This window comes from Moschus berezovskii, chromosome 22 (genome assembly GCF_049115385.1).
Source record: "Moschus berezovskii isolate FMDL1 chromosome 22, NW_MosBer_1.0, whole genome shotgun sequence".
Classification (NCBI taxonomy): domain Eukaryota; kingdom Metazoa; phylum Chordata; class Mammalia; order Artiodactyla; family Moschidae; genus Moschus; species Moschus berezovskii.
In genome coordinates this window covers 18,712,934-18,735,534 of record NC_142481.1, presented here as the reverse complement: position 1 = coordinate 18,735,534, position 22,601 = coordinate 18,712,934, and the positions used below count along the sequence as shown (strand labels likewise).

General features: G+C 40.9%; 1 protein-coding gene across 5 annotated transcripts in view; it reads left to right on the top strand.

The window, feature by feature from the left end:
• Positions 1 to 18,067: 18,067 nt before the first annotated feature.
• The window catches only part of LSM14A (LSM14A mRNA processing body assembly factor), a 53,092-nt gene continuing 48,558 nt past the window's right edge, over positions 18,068 to 22,601 (top strand). For all 5 annotated transcript variants that reach the window (XR_008683957.2, XM_055412303.2, XM_055412301.2 and 2 more), the window contains exon 1: positions 18,068 to 18,334. Coding sequence is in view for 4 of the 5 variants with exons in the window: in XM_055412303.2 (XP_055268278.1) it covers positions 18,214 to 18,334 (121 nt within the window). In the remaining variant the exon portion in view is untranslated. The remainder of the gene's footprint in view (positions 18,335 to 22,601) is intronic.

The following is a 22,601-nucleotide window of genomic DNA, read 5'->3' as shown; positions in this document are numbered from 1 at the left end:
CAGAAAGATTATTGGGGTGAATTGCCATTTCCTCCTCCAGGGAATCTTCCCCACCCAGGGATCGAACCCCCATCTCCTGCAGCTCCTGCATTGTCAAGTGGATTCTTCACACTGAGCCATCTGGGAAGCCAGGTTATATCTATGTAAATTCTAAAAGTTGTTCCATTGTAATTTGTTTCTTTTTGTGATGCTTTGAATCTCCAGAAAAAGGCAATTTTTATGAAAGTGTTTTGCAACAACGCATTGATTAGTTACTCAATCATTTTTATTTGCCAGTAGTTATTTCTGTTACTTACCATAATTTACTTATTTATATCTTCAATAACCCTGGTCAACTATCAGAACACAAAATCAGTTAAGATACACAACAGAGCAAAAACAGGAATTTTTCCCACAAAGAAGTAAAGCAGAATCAGTTCCTAAGTAGGCCACTTTCTCTTCTAGCTAGGTGCTGCAATAGAAAGAACTGAGGTTTGGACTGAAAATACATGAGTACAAGTCTTGACTCCACCATTGTCCACCTGAGGTCAAAACCTTCTCTGGCCCTTGGTTTTCCCAGTGTAAAGAGAGGAGTGTGCTAATACTGATTCTCTGCTCTACCACACATGAAGTCATATGAAGATCGACTGACACAATGCTTTGGTAACAGTATATTAATGTGTTATTTGTGATCATCCCACAGTGTGCAAAGTCTGTTCATTGGATCATGATCCCTCATGCTGCAGTGGTGTGGCAGCCTGCAGGAACAGTCCTCTCTCTTTACTGAAATTGTACATTGAGAATAATTACCTCCTTAAAGTTTGTACCCTACCTTGATGCCTACCTTGTCTTGCCCCAGCCCTGGCCCTGATTCCTTGGAGGAAGACCCAAAGCCTGCAGCTGGAAGAATAAGCCAGTGTAATTGTTTCCTGGTCTAGTGTGCTCTGGCGCTGAAGTTCCATCCTAGAGGGACTGACGCTCTACATTCCCCTGCATTCCTCTGCATTGGGCTTCACAGTGTGGGCCTCAAAGTCATTGAATTTTAACTTCATGTCCCATCTTGTCTTAAGTCTTTGCTCTCTGCAAACTTTACATCTGCACATACATTTCCAGGGTGAAAAAGTGTAAGAGCACCTATGAACCTCTGCTGTAGATTCTCTTTGGAACTTTGAACCTGTGGGTTCAAGTATCCCACCAAACTTGGGGGATTCTGGACCACTGGTCTTTGAAATATTTTTCCTCCATTTTTGGAACTCCAACTACACATATATTAGACAACTTGATATTGTTTCACAAGTCACTGAGATTCTGTTCATCTTTTTCACCCATTTTTTCCCTATACTTCATTTGAATAATTTCCACCAACCTTTCTTCAGTTTGACTCTCCTGTGTTCTGCAGCTCCATTCTGCATTAGGTCTATACCATGGATGCATTTGATAATACTTAATCCTGGGCTTACTTGTAAGACACGGCCATGCCCTTTTGGATTTCAACAGAAAACTTTATTTATTTATTTTGAATTTTAATAGAAAGTTATACTTATTTATGGTTTTTCCAATAGTCATGTACGGATGTAAGAGTTGGACCATAAAGAAGGCAGAGCACCAAAGAATAAATGCTTTCGAACTGCAGTGCTGGAGAAGACTCTTGAGAGCCCCTTGGATAGCAAGGACATCAAACCAGTCAATCCTAAGGGAAATCAACTCTGGATATTCATTGGAAGGACTGAAGCTGAAGCTGAATCTCCAATACTTTGGCCACCTGATGTGAAGAGCTGACTCATTGGAACAGATCTTGATACTGGGGAAGATTGAAAGCAGGAGAAGGGCGCAACAGAGGAGGAGATGGTTGGATGGCATCACTGACTCAATGGACATGCGTTTGAGCAAACTCCAGGAGACAGTGAAGGACGTCATGCTGCAGTCCATGGGGTCACAAAGAGTCGGACATGACTGAATGATTGAACAACAAGAAAACTTTACAAGTTCCACAAGCCTACCTTAGTTGCAAGAACCAAACTTCAAACTGTACAGAAATTTCTGCCTAAAATTCTGTTAATAGTTGAAACTTTCAGCTGGGTTCCCTGAAGTCTTGCCCTCCACGTATTCCTGTTAGAAGTCAACCAGGGCTTTGAGGGGAATTTATATGCAGATTTTGCAGTTACTCTCCATGACTTCTGGGATGTCCTCCCTCAGTTTTCAATTTTAGGGCAGTTTTGACAGTCCTAAAATCTCATCTCAGCCTTCAGTTAGTAAGACCACCACTTTAAAAAATAATTTTTATTGAAATATAGCTGATTTATACTGTTGTATTAGTTTCAGGTGTGAAAGTGGCTCAGTTATTCTGTTTTAGATTCTTTTTTAGACTCTTTTCCATTTAGATTACTATAAGATATTGAGTATAGTTTGTTTTTTGTTTTTTTATTCTTTTTCATTATAGGTCATTACAAGATATTGAGTATAGTTCCCTATCGCTTTCTAATTTAGCTCTGTTCTACTATGTGTCTTGTGTTGCTGAAAAATAGAAGTGCCCTTAGTGGAAAAACCTGATAAATTGGAGGTAACCAAGTTTCTTTCCCTTCTTACAAGACTCATATTCCCTTTAATTCCTGCCATCTTTAGATTGCTCACCAGTGCCTTCAAACAATAGCATTTAAAAGAGCTTTTTGGTCTAGGGTTAATAACTGTTATCAAGAGATAAGTTGGTTCAATACAAGATACTATCATTTCCAAAACTAAAACCTCACTTTCCATAGCATTTTAAATGAGTTATTCTTCCTTAGACACTTAATTGTAGTAAAATCATATACAGTGAAGATAAATCTTTCCAGTTTTTACTGCATAAAATATACATAACTGAGAAATTTACCATTTTCACCATTTTAAGTGGTATTAAGTATACTCATATTGTTGTATAACCATCACCATCATCCGCCTCCAGCACTTTTTCATCATCCTGAACTGAAATTCCATATCCTTGAAACAAAATTCCCCACTACCCCCTCTGCCTAGGGCTTCCCTGGTGGCTCAGCAGTAAAGAATCTATCTGAAATACAGGCGACGCGGGTTAATCCCTGAGTCGGGAAGATTCCCCTGGAGAAGGAAATGGCAATCCATGCCAGTATTCTTGCCTGAGAAATCCCACGGACAGAGGAGCCTGGTGGGCTACAGTCCAATGAGGTCACGAAAGAGTATAACATGACTCAGCAGCTAGACAACAACCACAAAACCCCCTGCCTGCCCCCAGCTCCTACCTACCACCATTCTACTGTCTGTCTCCATGAATTTGACTGTTCTAGTGCTTCATATAAACGGTATCATGCAGCATTTGCCTTTTTGTTAGAACACTTGCTTTACAAAATGAGTGAACTCCTGGTTAAAGATAGCTGGGATCTTTTGTTTGTTTTTACTATTGACTGATTGATTGATTTGACCCCACCAAATCTTAGTTACAGCACAGGGGATCTTTGATTTTCATTGTGGCAGGTGGGATCTTTAGTTTCGGCATGTGGGATCTAGTTGCTTGACCAAGGATTGAAATCCTGGCCCCCTGCATTAGGGGTTTGGAGTCGCAGCCACTGGACCACCAGGGAAGTCGCTAAAGATGACTGTTTAACCCACATTTTTATCCCCATGCCCTCCCCATACCCCACTAAATTAATAGTAAAGGAGGTGAAAGGTGCAACAAGAGATGGGAAATGACCATTCACAGTGAGCCGGGAAACCACCGAGAGATAAGAACTTTCTATCGATTGCGGTCAGGAAGCCTCCTGGTGATGATCAGGGGGTCTTTGGCAATGGTTCCAAAGGGGCTCAGTCAGCTTCAGAGGTGACCAGGTTTCTGGGCTCTTCTGTGGCCTTGGTACAAGGTCTCGCACCTGTGGCCTTGGGGCAGGACTCAACAGAACCTACTGTATAGCCCAAGGAACTCTGCTCAACGTTATGTGGGAGCCTGGATGGGAGAGGGGTTTGGGGGAGAATGGATACTTGTGTGTGTGTGGCTGAATCCCTTCACTGCCCACCTGAAACTATCACAACATTGTTATGTGGAATCTGAGCAAAACCAAAAAGCAGCAGACTCGCAGATAAAGAGAACAAACCGGTGGTTACCAGTGGGTGCGGGGGAGGGGCAACATAAGGGTGAGGGTGAAGGAGGCGGGAAGTACGGGGTGAAAGACGGGCTGAAGGATGTGTCGTGCAACATGGGGAATATAGCCAATATTTTGTAACAACTGTAAGTGGAAAACTGACCTTTAAAACTTTTTTTCAATTTTAAAAAATTTTAACTAAATAAAAGAGTGGCTTCCCACCTGATCACCATCAGTGACGTCCTTCCACCAGTGAGTCCACTACAAACACAAAGGCCCAATCACAAGGATGATTCACGATCTCCTTCCTACATATGCTCCAGGGGTCACCAGACTTCAGTGAAAGCCTCCAGCATGAAAGACTCACTCTAAAATAAGCATACAAAATCACGGCCAAGAAGCAAGTGTTAGTCCCTCAGGTGTGTCTGACTCTTTGGGACCCTGTGGACTGTAGCCCACCAGGCTTCTCCGTCCATGGAATTATCCAGGCAAGAATGCTGGAATGGGTAGCTATTTCCTTCTCCAGGGGATCTTCCTGAGCCAGGGATCGAACCCAGTCCTCCTATATTGCACGCAGATTCTTTACCATTTGAGCCATCAGGGAAGCCAATGGGAAGTCCCCAAGAAGCAAGGAGAACTGTTAATACAGCAAAGAATATACATAGTCAAAAATAGGCACCACCAGGACATATCAGGCCTTCCTTACAATGCATATAGCCTTGGACTTCTGTCCTTCATAAAGGAAATAAAAGCAATTCAGGAACATAATTTTTAAATATCTCTAAGTATTTGTTCTGTGAGATAAATCTTCATTTATTATAGCTGGAGATCAATAGTGAATGTCTACAAAGGATGAATCAAGAACTGATGCTGCAAGCATATTATTTAGAGATGCAGATAACCACCAGGATAAGCAGCTAAAAAGAATTAGAAGTGGTGACCTCCATAGGTCCAAGGCTGGGGAGAGGTAGGCTAGGAATAATTGCTGTGCTTCATAAGCCCTTCTGCATGATATGATGGCTTAACCTTATGCATGTACTAGTGGCACATTGATTTTTTAAAATTTTTTTCAAAGAAAATGACTGGAAGATTTTTTCTCATGTAGTATTGTTTCATTCTGGAATTTTCCAATTAAGCTTTTGGCTAAACACATACATATGATAATGATAATTATTCAGGAAACTGGGAGATTTGTAAAAACATTGTGTGCCATTAGAGTAATCAAGCTCGGCTCTAACACATCTTGGCTTTTCAGGATAATTAGACCACACTGGAGGCCCAGATGGGGTGAATGAAAAAGCCATGGGTGTCTGCCATAGAGAACCACTCAACTGGCAATAGAAATTTGCATGTTAACTTAGTACACAACAAGAAATGAATAAAAATGCTTGGATTTGGGGCAAAACATTTTATTTTAAAAACCAAACTGAGAACACAGGTGCAGTAATGGATGTCCCACACAATTCATTTAAGCCTTCATGTATGAAAACAATCTTCAAAACTACAAGTAGTTCCTTCTATATTTTCTGGTGTTTTTTTTTTTTTAAAGGTCACCTCCCACTGTGAGTATCTTTGTTGTAAATTCACAAAATATGGAAAAAAAAAATGAGAAACTATGGGCTGTAGTCCACCAGGCTCTGTCCATGGAATTCTCCAGGCAAGAATACTGGAGTGGGTAGCCATTCCCTTCTCCAGGGGATCTTCCCAACCCAGGGATTGATCCCAGGTCTCCTGCACTACAGGCAAATTCTCTACTGTCTGAGTCACCAAGGAAGCCCCACAGGGGGGAAGAAAAACAACGACTGTTAATTCATCTGACAGATATTTTGCATGTCTGCTCTATGCAAGGCCCTGAGTTGGTGCTAAGAATGCAATGGTGGAAAAGCACATATAGTCCCTGTGAATGGGATCATCAACACAATGGACATGGATTTGGGTGGACTCCGGGAGTTGGTGATGGACAGGGAGGCCTGGCGTGCTGCGGTTCTTAGGGTCGCAAAGAGTCGGACACGACTGAGCAACTGAACTGAACTGAACTAGGCACAACTTACAGACGAGGGTAGAATGTGCATATGGAAACAAGCAATTTCACCACCATGTGATTAGCACAAAGGCCTTAGTACAGGTTGAATAGGATCACGCGACAGGAGCAGCTGTTTCAGATGCTGCTCTCAAGACATCAGTGAGGGAGCTCCTGAACTGACATGGTACCTAGGCTCAGAGCTACAGTGGGAAGACTCAGGGAGAGAATCTGATAGTTTAACATGGCTTGTGGAATAGAGGACAAAGTCTGAGAAGTGGAGAGAACGGGGACAGTGAGATGGGAGAGTTAAGCAGGAGCCAACTTGTACAGGGTTTTGTAAACAACATACCCTGGCTTACTCTAAGAATAAGTAAGGTTGAGGGGAGAGGCTTGCAGGCCAATTCTGGCATCATCCGATTTGCATTTTAGAAACATTTTCCTCAGATAAACTCATTATAGATTAATTTTCATTATTTTGGAAAGATAAGACTTTCCAATCAGACCCACTTCTTACCCATTTCTATTGCTTGCTGTTAAGATCAAGGGACAAACATTTGAATAATTCTAAGAACACCAAATTTCCGTCTATAACCTAAGTATATGCAGTGGGAGTACATGTGGTAAAGCACTTTATAAACTTAATAACACTCTGGACTGTATAGCACAGGGAACTCTACTCAATGCTCTGTGGTGGCCTAAATGGTAAGGAAATCCACCCCCCCAACAAAAAAGAGAAGATATGTGTATTTGTATAGCTGGTTTACTATGCTGTGCAGCAGAAACTAACACAACATTGTAAAGCAACAGTACTCCAATAAAATCTTAAAAAATTTAGTACTGTATAGTTAATTACATGTTCTTCTGTTCTGTTTTGTTCGGGTGGATTTCCTTACCATTTAGGCCACCACAGAGCATTGAGTAGAGTTCCCTGTGCTATACAGTCCAGAGTGTTATTAAGTTTATAAAGTGCTTTACCACATGTACTCCCACTGCATATACTTAGGTTATAGACGGAAATTTGGTCCTGATCTTGGCACTGTGACCTTGTGTAATGTGAGATACATAACTCAGAGGGCCACTATAAATTGAAACAATGAAATTATGTCTTCTGTGCATTTAGCTATATGAATTCAAAAACCATGCTCTGAAAAGAGAGAGTTATACAGACAGGCATCAGTAACAATCCCACTCATGTGCATGCACCCAGAGCAAATATGGGACGGAAACCATCCTCCACATCGGCATTAATTAGTTTCAGTTTCAGTGCATTTCTCATAAAATAAGCATCTCACTGTGCTGAAAGTGGCTCAGGTATTTGAAGGGATATATTTTAAAAGAAAATCATAGCCCTTAAAGGCCAGTCAAAAAATGCCATATGTTAGCTGAAGGCCTAGCAACTTTTCCCCATTCTAGAGCAAAACCTGGCTATAAGGGTATAATAGACATATTCCTAGTGGATATAAATATGGCCCCCAAATCTTTCAAGGGCTCAGATAGTAAAGAATCAGACTGCAGTGCAGGAGACCTGGGTTCATTCCCTGGGTCGGAAAGATCCCCTGCAGAAGGAAATGGCAACCCACTCCAATATTCTTGTCTGGAGAATTCCATGGACAGAGGAGACTGGCAGGCTATAGTCCATGAGGTCGCAAAGCATCAGACACGATAGAACCACTAACACTTTTCATTTTCACTAAATCTTCCATATTCTACTTCCAGTTAAGCTGCAAAAAGTCACAACAGAGTACCTCTTCTACGGTAAATACAGCGAAAAAATTGATAAAGTACTTTACAGTTATCACAAATTAGTCTGAAGGATGTAAATTCTAGAGAAGGAGGACAAGACATCAGAGATGAGAAGGGATTAGTGGCCACAGGAGATAGGGGGTGGGCAGGCATTGGCCAAGTCTGGGCACAGCCTGGCAGATGATGGGAACTGCCATAGTCAGAAGTCTCTGCTTGGCTAAGAAGACACCACTGATAGATTAAATATCTCTGTGGGCTAGAGAAGCAGAGAAGAATACATAAAAGAACTTAAAACACAGCTAAGGACTTCCTTGGTCATCTAGTGGTTAAGAATCTGCCTTCCAATGCAGGGGGTATGGGTTTGATCCCTAGAAGGGGAACTAAGATCCCATATGCCATGGGGCAACTAAGCCTGTGCTGCAACTACTGAAGCCTGGGGGCCTAGAGCCCATGCTCTGCAATAAGAGAAGCCATTGCAGTCAGAAGCCCTTGTAAGGCAGCTAGAGAACTAAGAAAGTCCACAACTAAGAAAGTCCAAGTACACCAACAAAGACTCAGCACACCCAAAAATTAATTATTTTAATTAGACACTTCACTTCACTCAGACTACATTAAATTTTAAAATACATTGGTTCTTTAAAGCAAAAGCAATAATGGCTTGTGGGAGCTTACACATAGAAGCAAAATATATGACAATAATAATACAGAGAAGATGTAAATAGAATTATATTAAGGTCCTTACATTGTTTATAAAGTAATAAAAAGATAATTCAGTCTAGACTACAGTAAGTTATGGATGCATTTTATAATTTCTAGGGCAACCACTAATACAAATGCAAAAAAGTAGAGCTAGATTTCAATAAAGAAGGTAAAAATGAACAATGAAAATCATTTGATTAATACCAAAGAAAGCAGAAAAAAACAAAAAGACAAAAAGTAGAACAAAACAAAAGAAGAACAAAGGAAGACAAATAACAAACTTAAATGTAATCATATCAATAATTACGTTAAATATAAATGGACTAAATATTCCAAGTAAAAGTTAGGACTTGTCAAATTGAATGTAAATAGAACATTTAGTTATATGCTATTACAATGCACACATTATAAATAAAAAGATACAGATAGATGAAAGTCAAAGGATTAAAAAGATATGCCAAGCAACACTAGTCATGAGAAAGCAGTTATAGCTCTATCAGTATCAGGTAAATCACCTGAAAGAAAGTATTTCATAGTGATTGTTTTCATAGACATTTCAAAAGGGTTGCTTCATCAGGAGAGAATAACAATCCAAACTGCATTCACTAAATAACAAAACCGACAGATAAAACAGAAAAATAGACAAATATATACTCATAGAAGTTTTTAACGTACCCTTCTCAGTAACTGATAGAACAAGCAAATAAAAATCAAAATATTTGAAGAATATTCTCAACCAATTTAACATTTATAAAGTACTATACTCAATAACTGCAGAATACACATGCTTTTTAAGTGCGTATAGAACATTCATTAAGAAGTCGAGCTATAAAACAAGTATCAGTAAATTCAAAGGACTGCATGCAGAACATAATCTCTGACCATGATGGAAATAAATGAGCAATTATTAACAAAAGACAACTAGAATATTCTCCAATGTCTGGAAATTATCCCACACACTTGGAAATAATTTATGGGTCAAAGAAGAAATCATACTGGGAAATTAGAAAACATTTCTAACTGAACAGTAATAAGAACAATACATATCAATCATGCAGGATACAGCCAAGGTAGTTGTTAGAAGGAAACTTACAGGCTTAAATGCTTATGCTAGGAAAGAAGAATTCTTTAACACCCATAATTTAAGCTTCTACCTTAAGAAGCTGATAAAATAACAGCAAATTAAAACCAAAATAACTAGAAGGAAAGAAACAATGAAGATAACAGAAGTCAATAAAATGGAAAACAAACAATAGATAAAATTAACAAAACCCAGTCTAGTTATTTGTAAAAGATCAATAAAACTGATGAACCCCTAGCAAGACTGATAGAGGGAAAAAAGAAAGAAGACTCAAATTATAAGGGAAACATCACTACAGAGCCTACAAATGTTAAAAGTTTGTTAACAGGATATTATCAATAAGTTAACGCCAATACATTTCACAACTTAGATCACATTTCTTTTAAAAAAAAACAGGGGAATTGATACAAGAAATAGAAAATCTCAAAAGTTCTATTGTATGAATATAAAGTTTTACAGAAGAGAAACTTATTAAATGGGGTTCAAATTCACTAACACCTGCTAAAGTAAGATGTGATCACAGAAAAAGACTTCAGGGAATTGCTGCAGCATGCTTGTGCTCAGTCATTTCAGTCATGTGTGACTCTTTGAGACCCCATGTTCTGTCCATGGGATTAGTCAGGCAAGAATACTGGAGTAGCTTGCCATGCCCTCCTCCCAGGGAATCTTCCCCACCCAGGGACTGAGTCTACATCTCCCGAGTCTCCTGCAATGGAGGTGGATTCTTTACTGCTGAGCCACCAGGGCAGCCCAGGGAACTGTTGACTCTACCTAATTTTTACTTGCTTCAAGAAAGGATTTGTGGAGATTGGGAAAGACATATTTACAGATCTATGTATAAAATAGATAACTAATGAGAACCAGATGTACAAGCTGGCAGAGGAACCAGAGATCAAATTGCTGACATCCATTGGATCAAAGAGAAAGCAAGGGAATTTCAGAAAAACATCTACTTCTTTTCACTGACTATGCCAAAGCCTTTGACTGTGTGGATCACAACAAACTGTGGAGAATTCTTAAACAGATGGGAATACCAGATCACCTTACCTGCCTCCAGAGAAATCTGAACACAGGTCAAGAAGCAACAATTAGAACCTTACATGGAAAAACTGACTAGTTCAAAATTTTGAAAGGAGTACAACAAGGCTGTATATTGTCATCCTGCTGATTTAACATATATGCAGAGTATATCACACAAAATGCCAGGGTGGATAAACCACAAGCTGGAATCAAGATTGCCAGGAGAAATATCAACAGTCTCAGATATGCAGATTATACCACTTTAAACGCAGAAAGTGAAGAGGAACTAAAAAAGAGCCTCTTGATGAGGATGAATAGGAAAGAAAAACTGCTGACTTAAAACTCAATATTTAAAAAACTAAGATCATGGCATCTGCTGCCATCATTTTATGGCTAATAGAAAGGGAAAAGTAGAAGCAGTGACAGATTTTATTTTCTTTGGCTCCAAAATCACTGCGGGGTGGCGAATGCAGCCATGAAATTAAAAGACGCTTGCTCCTTGGGAGAAAAGCTATGACAAACCTAGACAGTGTATTAAAAAGCAGAGGCATCATTCTGCCAACAAAGATTCATATGGTCAAAGCTATGGTTTTTCCAGTAGTCATGTATGTATGTAAGAGTTGGACCATAAAGAAGGCTGAGCACCAAAGAATTGATGCTTTCGAACTGTGGCGCTGGAGAGGACTCTGAAGAGTTCCTTTGACTGCAAGATCAAACCAGTCAATCCTAAAGGAAATCAACCCTGATTATTCATTGTAAGGACTGATACTGAAACTGAAGCTCCAATACTTTGGCCACCTGATGCAAAGAGCTGACTCATTAGAAAAGACCCTGATGCTGGGAAACATTGAAGGCAAAAGGAGGTGAGGGCAGCAAAGGATGAGATGGTTAGATAGCATCACCAACTCAGTGGACATGAATTTGAGCAAACTCCAGGAGATAGTGAAGAACAGGGAAGCCTGGCATGCTACAGTCCATGGGGTTGCAAAGAATTGGACATGACTTGGTGACTGAACAACAACATATGAGAACCTACTGTATAGCACAGGGAACTCTACTCAGTGCTTTGCTGCTGCTGCTGCTAAGTCGCTTCAGTCGTGTCTGACTCTGTGGGACCCCATAGACGGCAGCCCACCAGGCTCTGCCGTCCCTGGGATTCTCCAGGCAAGAATACTGGAGTGGGTTGCCATTTCCTTCTCCAATGCATGCAAGTAAAAAGTGAAAGTGAAGTCGCTCAGTCGTGTCCAACTGTTTGTGACCCCATGGACTGCAGCCTACCAGGCTCCTCTGTCCATGGGATTTTCCAGGCAAGAATACTGGAGTGGGTTGCCATCGCCTTCTCGGCATCTCCTAACTAATAAAGGGGAAAAAATTACCATAAAATCTTATATGTAACACTTTGATACAGTAGCATTTGGAAATTATTACTTTCTTGCTTTATTTTAACATGCTGCCTGGTTTTTTTCTTTTAAAGAAGTCTTCATCCTCACATAAGTTTGTATCTAGCTTTTTATCTTAAATATTCTCTTATGTGTAACTGATTCACTTTACTGTATACCTGAAACTAACAGATTAGTTTTGCAAATCAACTATACGGAATTTCTTATGTATATATATATATATATATTCTCTTATATGCCTGTGCCCATTTGTCATGTAACTTTAGAGTCATAAAATGAGGAGACATACTTTTTATTGTGATACAATTCACATACCATAAAATTCACTTTTTCAAGTGTATAAGTTAGAATCTTCATAACGCAATGTAACTACCACCACTATCTAATAATTCCAGACATTTTCATCACCCCAAAGAGAAACTATAGCAGTCACTCCCCATTCCTAGACCCCAGCCATAACCCCCAGCCCCTGGCAACCACTAATCCATTAATCTATTTTATGTCTCTACGGGTTTTCCTACTCTGAACATTTCATATCAGTGGAATCATATGAAATGCGGCTTTTGTGTCTGATTTCTTTCATTTAGCATAACATTTTTAAGGTTCACCCATGTTGTAGCATGTACCAGTACTTCATTCCTTTTTATGGCTATAATATCCTATTGAATGGGTATATATCTTTTTTTTACCCATTTATTAGTTAATAGACATTTAGGTTGTTTCCACTCTATTATAAATAACACTGCTATAAACATCTATGTATAAGTGTTTTGTGGGATACGTATTTTCAGTTATCATGGTTATATACCCAGGATTGGAACAGTGGCATCATATGGTAACTTTATGTTCAACTTTTTGAAGAACTGTCAAACTTTTCCGAACAGGATGCACTATTAACATTCCTACCAGCACTGTATGAGGGGTCCAATTTTTCCACAACCTTACTAACATTTGTTCTTGTCCATCTTTATAATTACTAGCCATCCCAGAAGGTATGAGTTTGCATCTCATTGGGGCTTTGATTTGCATTTCCCTAAAGATCAATGATGTTAAACATCTTTTTCTATGCTTTTTTTTATTGACCATTTATATATATTCTTTGGAGAAATATCTATACAAATCCTTTACACATTTTTTAAAATTTACTTTTTATTGAAGTATAGTTGATTTACAATGTTGTGTTAATTTCAGCTGTATAGCGAAGTGATACATAGATATATATACATTCTTTTTTAATATTGTGTTCCTTGATAGTTTACAAATTTTAATCCAGAAACTTGTTTTTCAATTTAATGTGTTATAATTTCTGTTAGTTGTAAGAGTTGTTTACATATTCTTTATATATCCTGAATCTCTTATCAGATCTATGATTTGTGAATAATCTCTCCCATTCTGTGAGCTGTCTCTTCACTTTCTTGATAATATCCTTTGAAGCACAAAAGTTAATTTTTATGAAATCTAATTTACCTATTTTTCTTTGATTGTTTTAGCTTTTTGTGGCATAGCCAAGAAATCACTGCCTAATCCAGGTCAAGAAGATTTACCCCAATGTTTTCTTCTATGACAGTTGTCTTCAACCTTTTTGGCACCATGAATCAGTTCCTGGAAGACAACTTTTCATAGACCAGGGTTGGGGGAAGAGATGGTTTGGGGATGGTTCAAGTACATTACATTTATTGTGCTCTTATTTCCAATCTAATGCTGCCACTGATCTGACAGGATGTACCTGTCCACAACCCTGAGGTTGGGTCCCCTGTTCTAAGAATTTTATACTTTTAGCTCTTACATTTACGTCTTTGATTTATTCTAATTTTTATATATACTGTGAAAGTGATTTTGAATCTTGTTTGTCAAATGGAGATGGAATAAAGAGCTTTTCATATCAAATAGGAGACAAAGGAATGGTTAGGTGGGAGAGTGACACGTATATTCTGAGAAGCAATGAATTCAGCATGGCCAGAGTCTAAGGCACGCAGAGAATATGTTGGGAGTTGCAACGAATAACCGTGGGCATGCCAAAAGACAGTGAGGTGCAGGAACCTTGTTTCTCCCATATTTTCCATTACCCAATCCCCAGTGTCACAAAGCAAACACAAATATAAGTTAAAAAACAGTGTGCCAGCTAGAAACATAACTTTGGACAAGCCTCCCATCCTTTTCATCTCCTCTTCCAACCTGACTGCCTCTCCAATGTAGAAATTCTAGACTTTCTATTGTGGAAAACATTCAATGGAGAGGTAGTTTTTTGTTTTTTTTCTGTCGGCCAGCAGACATAATTGATGGCTCTTAAGCAGGGGACAGACTGGTTCCAAATAGAAAAAGGAGTACGTCAAGGTTGTATATTGTCACCCTGCTTATTTAACTTATATGCAGAGTACATCATGAGGAACGCTGGGCTGGAAGAAGCACAAGCTGGAATCAAGATGCTGGGAGAAATATCAATAACCTCAGATATGCAGATGTCACCACCCTTATGGCAGAAAGTGAAGAGGAACTCAAAAGCCTCTTGATCAAAGTGAAAGAGGAGAGTGAAAAGGTTGGCTTGAAGCTCAACATTCAGAAGACAAAGATCATGGCATCTGGTCCCATCACTTCATGGGAAATAGATGGGGAAACAGTGGAAACAGTGTCAGACTTTATTTTTTTGGGCTCCAAAATCACTGCAGATGCTGATTGCAGCCAGGAAATTAAAAGATGCTTACTCCTTGGAAGGAAAGTTATGACCCACCTAGATAGTATATTAGAAAGCAGAGACATTACTTTGCCAACCAAGGTCCATCTAGTCAAGGCTATGGTTTTTCCCGTGGTCATGTATGGATGTGAGAGTTGGACTGTGAAGAAGGCTGATTGCCGAAGAATTGATGCTTTTGAACTGTGGTGTTGGAGAAGACTCTTGAGAGTCCCTTGGACTGCAAGGAGATCCAACCAGTCCATTCTAAAGGAGATCAATCCTGGGTGTTCATTGGAAGGACTGATGCTAAAGCTGAAACTCCAATACTTTGGCCACCTTATGCGACAAGTTGACTCACTGGAAAACACTCTGATGCTGGGAAGGATTGGGGGCAGGAGGAGAAGGGGATGACAGAGAATGAGATGGCTGGATGGCATCACCGACTCTGTGGACATGAGTTTGAGTGAACTCCGGGAGTTGGTGATGGACAGGGAGGCCTGGTGTGCTGTGATTCATGGGGTCGCAAAGAGTCGGACACGGCTGAGCGACTGAACTGAACTGAAGCAGGGGAGCAACATGGGACTTGGGTTTTCAGAAACAATGGTAGTGAAAGGTGCCACTTTCTCAGTCTTTTTCTAATACCTAAGTTAGAGATTCACATGCATAATACACTATGGGCTATCACACTGATCAGCTGCACTTATGCACAGTTTCTAGTGCCCTACGGTGCAGGAAACCATGAACTGCAAACATAAAATAGAATCAGCAAGATTGGTGATTGACTGGGTACAGCCAGATAAGGATTCTGATTTCAAGACTGGACACCTTAGTAAGTCCTGGGGCCAGTGATAAGGACAGAGATCATGGATAAAGGGCAGGTTTATTTGGGGAAATGGAGTAGATGCATATATTTGTGAACATGTTGAGTTGGAAGTGCCTGAGGGACACCCGAGCAACTGTATCTAGTAAGTACATACCAGTATGACCCTGGAAGTCAAGAGAGCTGGAAAGAAGATGTAAATTTTGGAATTAGTTAATATATGAAAAAGGATGAGGTCACTCAGGAAGCACGGAAGATAATCTAGGTCCCAGGCCTGGAAGTGGGAGGAAATAACAGAAGTAAGAGTTCAGCTCCTTGGCAGGAATCTTGTACTGAAGCAGGTATTTCACAGTCTTCCTTTGAAGCTACTGTGAACCAGACCCAACACAGCTGTTAGTCTTCTGTACTGCTTCCCTCTCTGTTTCTTGCCAGGCTTCTCACCATTTGTTCACTCAGCTCACCAGACATCCTACCTACGTTCTGCCTTCAGCCAACTTCATCCAACTTACTGAAAAGCTGCTCTTTTCCAGGCTCTGTTCTAGGTTCTGATCATATAGTAGTGACCAGAGTAACATCCCTATCTCAAAATGTTTAGATTCTAGTGAAGGGGATAGACAGACCCAATTAAACACACTGGAGAGAGATGGGACTTCCCTGGTGGCTCAGCTGTAAAGAACCCACCTGCAATGCAGGAGACATGGGTTCAATCCCTGGGTCAGGAAGATCCCCTGAAGAAGAAAATGGCAACTGACTCCATTATTCTTGTCTGGGAAATTTCATGGACAGAGGAGCCTAGTGAGCTATAGTCCACAGGGACACAAAAGATCGGACACAACTGAGCTACTAAACAATTAGAGGAAGATAAATGTTATGAAGAAAAAGAAAGCAGAGCAAGGGTATGTAGAGTGATTCAGGTGGTATCATTATAAACAGGACAATAAAGAGTCATCTGCAGAAGCAACATTTGAGTAGAGATCTGAATGAAGTGGGCAAGTTTGAGGTGAAAAGGGGATGGCTAGAACAGAATGGTGAAGCAAATAAACAAGGGACTAAATCATGTTATGTGTCTATAGGGCAAAGTAAGGAGTCTAGCCAGCTTTCATTATGAGTGACATGAGCTCACTGGGGAGATGAGTATTGAGTAGAGGAGGGATACAATCTAACTTCGATCTTAAGATCCCTCTGGCTGCTGTGTTGAGAATTAGGGGGACAAAAGAAGAGGTAGAAGTGTCTTCTAGGAGGATGTTTCAATAATTCTGGGTGGTTTGTTGTAGGGCAGGGGTGGAGATGGTGAGAAATGATCAGATTCAGGATACAGTCTATACTTGAAAAGGATAGAATTTTGCAGTCAGAACAGATGCAGGCCTGAGTGAGAAGTCCCACTATTAAAAGGATGAACAGTTGAGTGGCAAGATTAGGTTTAGAGGGGAAATCTTCAGACACACAACCTTGCCAGTTAGACACTCAAGATGCTAAAGAGGCTGTGGATGTCCCCTGACAAATAAGTAAACAAACGATTTGGCAGCTATCAAGCCATCAGCCACTGTAGTCACTCCCAACTGTGAGCCCTGAGGGGATTCAGGAAGGAGAAAAGGTTTACTAACGTTAGATAGTTAAGGAACCGATTTCAATGAGCCCAGACTCTAACTTCTTCCCATACACAGAAAAGTGCTGAATTCACTAACTTGAAGTGTCTGGTTTTTCTTTAAGAGTAATGTTTTGATGTTAAACTACCTGGGTTGTTTGTTGTGCCCTTTTTCAAAAACTCCTATATATTCTGGCTCCTCCCTTACTTCTTCCGAGCAGTCCCTCAGAGCTGAGAGGCTATCTCCAGACTTAAGTCCTCAGCAAACCCCACAGAAGAAAGCACAATTCTCAAACTTAGGTTGAATTTTTCTTTTTAAGTTAGTGCTATGGCTTAAATGAATCCAGAGTTCACAGAACTGAACAAAACTGCAGACAGTAGGGTTTGGTCTGTGTGCAATTACTGAAAGCAATGAGAACCATTTGAAAGCTTTGGACAGAATCCCACGTCTAGGAGCAGCGAAGGGGAGTAGAGGGGACACTCGCTGGGTGACAGATGCTGTAATGATGGCTCCATGTGGGGCGCAGTTGCTTCCAAAGGAAAATGACCAGGTCTCAGAGGTGCTCACCAAGAGCTTCGAGGCACGTTGTAACTTTCTAGCTAGAGGGATCCGCTTTTGCAATGAAACCGGACTCAGGACAGGTTACACAGGTCTGGAAATGGCGTAGGCCACAGGGGAGATCAAAAGGACCGTGTGCGGCGCCACACCAGCCCACAGTATCCCTACATCCCGAGGCTCCTGGCCTCTCCCTGGATCTCCTCTCAGGCCTCGGGAAACCTCAGAGACAGACCAGGCCAAGTGGCACTGCTAGGACTTCCCGAGGCAGCGAAGGAGTCCTGAGCCACCGGCCGCCAGGCGAGTCTCGCGAGAGCTCGGCCTCCCCGTCCAGCATGCCCCGCGCCGCCGCCGCTGCCGCCGCCGCCGCCGCCGCGCCGCGGCTTGAGGGCGGGAGGCTGGGGGAGGGTAGCGGAGCCGGCGCCGCCGCCATGTTGGGTCTGAGGCGGCTGCTGTAGGCGCCGACGGAGCAAGTGGGCGAGCAGAACGGCCACAGCGGCGTGGGATCTGCCTCTCTGCGAGCGGCCGGGAGCTGCGGCGGCGGCGCCATGAGCGGGGGCACCCCTTACATCGGCAGCAAGATCAGCCTTATCTCCAAGGCGGAGATCCGCTACGAGGGCATCCTCTACACTATCGACACCGAGAACTCTACCGTAGCTCTCGCCAAAGGTATGCCGGGGCGGGCCTCGGGGTGGGAAGCCGGGCCGAGCGCCCGGGGCTGCGCCGGGCTCTCGGCTCGCGACCTCCTCGCTCCCTCCCCGCTCCCCCGCCCTGCTGGGGGGCCGCTCCCTTCCCTCCGTCCGGGCCCCGGCGTCGCGGGCCGGGCCGGGCCGCGGCCTCCCCGGGGCTCCCAGGTTTCCGCCTTCGATCCGGGAACTAAGGACCGCGGGCGGGGCAGCCCTGAAGTCCGAGAACGGGCCGAAGAACACGGAGATACTCGTCTTCCAACTCCGAAATTCGGTGGTTCTGTCTTCTTAACCACCAAACAAAGCCTGAGTATTCAAAGAATTTTTCCGCCCAGCCTGAGTTTAAAGCGCTGATTTGCTGATTTTCTAGCACCCATTTTCTCGCGTTTTTAATTTCAATTCGTTGCATATTCCTCAGGTGAACTTTAAGTAATGTGCCCAAACTTTGGGTTTCCCCTGCGACGCAGACGGCCTCGAAATGCCATTGGTACCTGGAGCAGATCACATACCACTTGTCTCCTGTGTAGTATTTACCTGTTAAACCGGAATCCTTCTCCAAACCTGTTGTGCAACCATCTCTTTCAAATGTTTACTGCTCTCTTTTCGGTCTTGTTTTTGGAAATCCGGTGGGAAGAAGGGTGCCAGCTTTTTCCAGGTCCCTTGTTCCCAGGGCAGATCTAAGTGGTCAGTGGGCGCTGACCGACCCCGGTGGAGGCTCTCTGGGTCTGAGAGTTTTGGGGTCGGGGAGGAAGGTGTCCACCCCAAAGTTCGTACCATCGCCCAGTCTTGTGGGTTTTGTTTCCGTTCACAAGTCTGGGTTTTTGTTCCGCCAGGAAACCGGGAAGAAAATAAACTTTAGCTCCTGATCTTAAACCTCACAAGATTGGGGAACATATAGGAGAGGGAAGCAAGATAACTAAGGTCATTTTCGCAGCACATCTGGGAGAGTTATAGAAAGAATAGCATGGTAAGGAGAGAAGTCCGGCGATAGGAAGAAAATTTTCTAAATCTATTTTTAAGGAAAAGATTAGTCTTTGACCGATAGGAGAGTCATTTCGCGATATCACGCAAGTATGTAAAGATACTTTTTGGATTCCCTGGTACATCCTTTTTAAAACACTTTTGTTGGGACAAATTTTCTATCTAGGTAGGGAGTCTTAAAATTACTTTCTCTAAATTTTCTTTCCTCTCCTCTCCCAACGGTCCCCCCGCCCCACCCGCGTGCATATTTAGCTGTATAGTTTTAATTTTTATGGTTTTGTGAAATTGTGAAAAGGGCCCTCTAAAGTTTTTGATGAGAGCCACATACAAGCTGAAAACAGTATTTCTCATTAAAGTGGTTTAATAGTTTTTTTTTTTTTTTAAAGCATTGTTTGGCCCAATCTGACTTTTAAGGTTTCTTGCCTAACGGTTAGTGACTTATCAGTGAGTTGGCTGTGGTACCTTTACTTCTTACAAAAAAAAGAACCCATGCATTTTTAAGATTTCATTTATCTTAAAAAAAAAAAAAAACACAACAACTTATAAATGCATTTTTATGCAAGCACCTAAAAACATCTATATAGCAATGAAAAGTTTTTTAAATCATTGATTTATGTCTCTTCTCATGGCTTTGATATGTAATCCCATGTTCATAATATATTCTTTTTTCCTAAAGAAATTAGAGTTGTTGAATGTATAACATAAGTTTGGGAATTGTGTTTGCAAAAACTGGAGTTACCAAATGTGGATATTATTCTAAGCAGTTTCTAATCTAAAACTGCTTTGTAACTGTGCTTTCAACAACCAGGTACCTATTTCAGATTTCAGAATTAGAAGTGGGATGTTTGGTGTTAAGATTTTAGAATTTATGTGATTTGTTGAGTAATTTGATATCCGAAATTCCACCTTTTTCAAAATTTGGATGAAGAGTGGCAGTCTGCCGGATGAAACCAAAAGTTTATTCATGGATTTTAGAATACAGCGTGTTTAGAATACAATATGTATTTGGATTTAGAGATCCTTGCTAACTCTTTTTAAACTATGAATTGAGTTATCTCTGTAACATTCTTAGGATTCTATTTAGGCCATTAATCCTTTTCCCTTTAGAGAGAGGTGTTTTTTCCCCCTCAGTGTGAAATATAACCACACATGTTGTAAAGATACATGGATACAAATGAAATACTTTTAAACAAAGGTCCCTGTAACCACCACCCAGGGAGAGACAGGCTTTACCAGAATCCCACACTCCTCCCACCCCTGCATCTTCCCATCAACAAATAAATGCTGCCGCCTTAAGCTAGATATAAATGTTATTCTGACATTGATAGTTTTATCACTTCAGTTACACCTCTGAATTATTGCATTTTGTCCCTGTTTGAACTTTATATAAATGGAATCATGTTGCATATATTTATTTTGGCTTTTGTTGTGACATAGTATTCCATCATGCATATAACTTATTTATCTATCTCTCCAGTTGCTTTGGATATTCTGAAGCTATTCAAATTGTTTAGTTTTGGGCAATTATGAACAATACCTTTGTGTTTAAGTTTACTGATACATGTTTAAGTAATTTTCTTTATTCTTTGTACTTTGAATTGCAGGATCATGGGGAGTATGTCTTTATTAGATCATGAAAAACTGTTTTCCAAAGTAGTTGTTTACTAATTTTTATTTCAGTTATTAGTAAAGTATGAGAGTTATAGTTGTTCCACATCTCTCACCAACAGTAATACTTGTAAACTACCACTTTTATCAGGTGTTTTAGTTCTGTCCAATCTGGTGGGTATGTCTTTGTACCTGGTTTTAATCTTCCTGATCACTAGTGAGGTAGACACCTTTTCATATCTTGGTTATTTGAATTTCATCTTTCATAAAGTGCCTTTGAAATCTTTTGCCCATTTTCCTGTTGAAATGCATGTTGTTGTTGTTGTTCTTGAGTTCAGTATCAGAATATGAATCCTTTGCTGGATGTATCTGTTGCAAGTATCTTTTCCCATTTAATGGTTTCTTTTGGTGAATAGAAGTTCTTCCTTTTATTGTAAATATGTTACCACTCTTTTCCACTGTGACTAGTGTTTCTTGTCCTTTTTTTTTTTTAAAGGAGCTTTTCCCTACCCAAGGGTGATAGACTTACTTTGATTATCTTTTCAAAAGTTTCTATTTTGCCTTTTCACATTGAGGTCTATAATGCCCCTGTAATTGATTTTGTGTATGTTGTGAGGTATTTAAATCTTAGAATTTAGTAAGGAAGTCACTTGGCTTATATGGTCCAGATTATAATTTAGGTTCTTTACTTGGATATTACTTACAATTTAAATCCATCTGAAACTATGAAATACTCTTGATATTTTGAGCTAGCTCTGTTTGATGTGGTATATAATTAGGATGACCATATGGCCTGTTTTATGGTGGAAAGTCCTTGTTTGTGCCTGTTATTTTGGCAAAGTTGTTAAAACATGCTTTTTCTCTCTTGAAAATCTTGCAGTTTGGATAATAAATTGTATGGTCCCACTGTATATAGTCAAAAGCCCAATGCCAGAGGTACTGCCAAATAGGTGTTATCTTTTATTTTCTGCTAGATATTTCACAGACTAGCTTTAGTTCTGTAAAAGTGAGAGGTAAGTTTGATGAACTTTGATACATTGGAATCTTCTATATCAATGTCAGGAAGTTTTAAGGGCAAGTAAGGAGGTTTCGTCTGCCTCCAATGCGGGAGACCTGGGTTCGATCCCTGGGTTGGGAAGATCCCCTGGAGAAGGAAATGGTAACCCACTCCAGTATTCTTGCCTGGAGAATCCCATGGATGGAGAAGCCTGGTAGGCTACAGTCCACGGGGTCGCATAGAGTTGGACACGACTGAGCGACGGAACGGAACGGAAGGAAGAATTTAATGTCAGTATAAGTATGTTAATAGATAATCTGGATTGCTGTTTGTTTCTTGAGGTCTTTATCACGGGTCTGAGTTTTTTTTTTCTTCTAGTGCTGATCATGACCTACACAAAATCATCTTTGTTTATTTGCATGTGTTCTAAAGGAGATCAATCCTGGATGTTCATTGGAAGGACTGATGCTAAAGCTGAAACTGCAATACTTTGGCCACCTCATGCGACGAGTTGACTCACTGGAAAAGACTCTGATGCTGGGAAAGGTTGGGGGCGGGAGGAGAAGGGGACGACGGAGAATGAGATGGCTGGATGGCATCACCGACTCTGTGGACATGAGTTTGAGTGTACTCCGGGAGTTGGTGATGGACAGGGAGGCCTGGC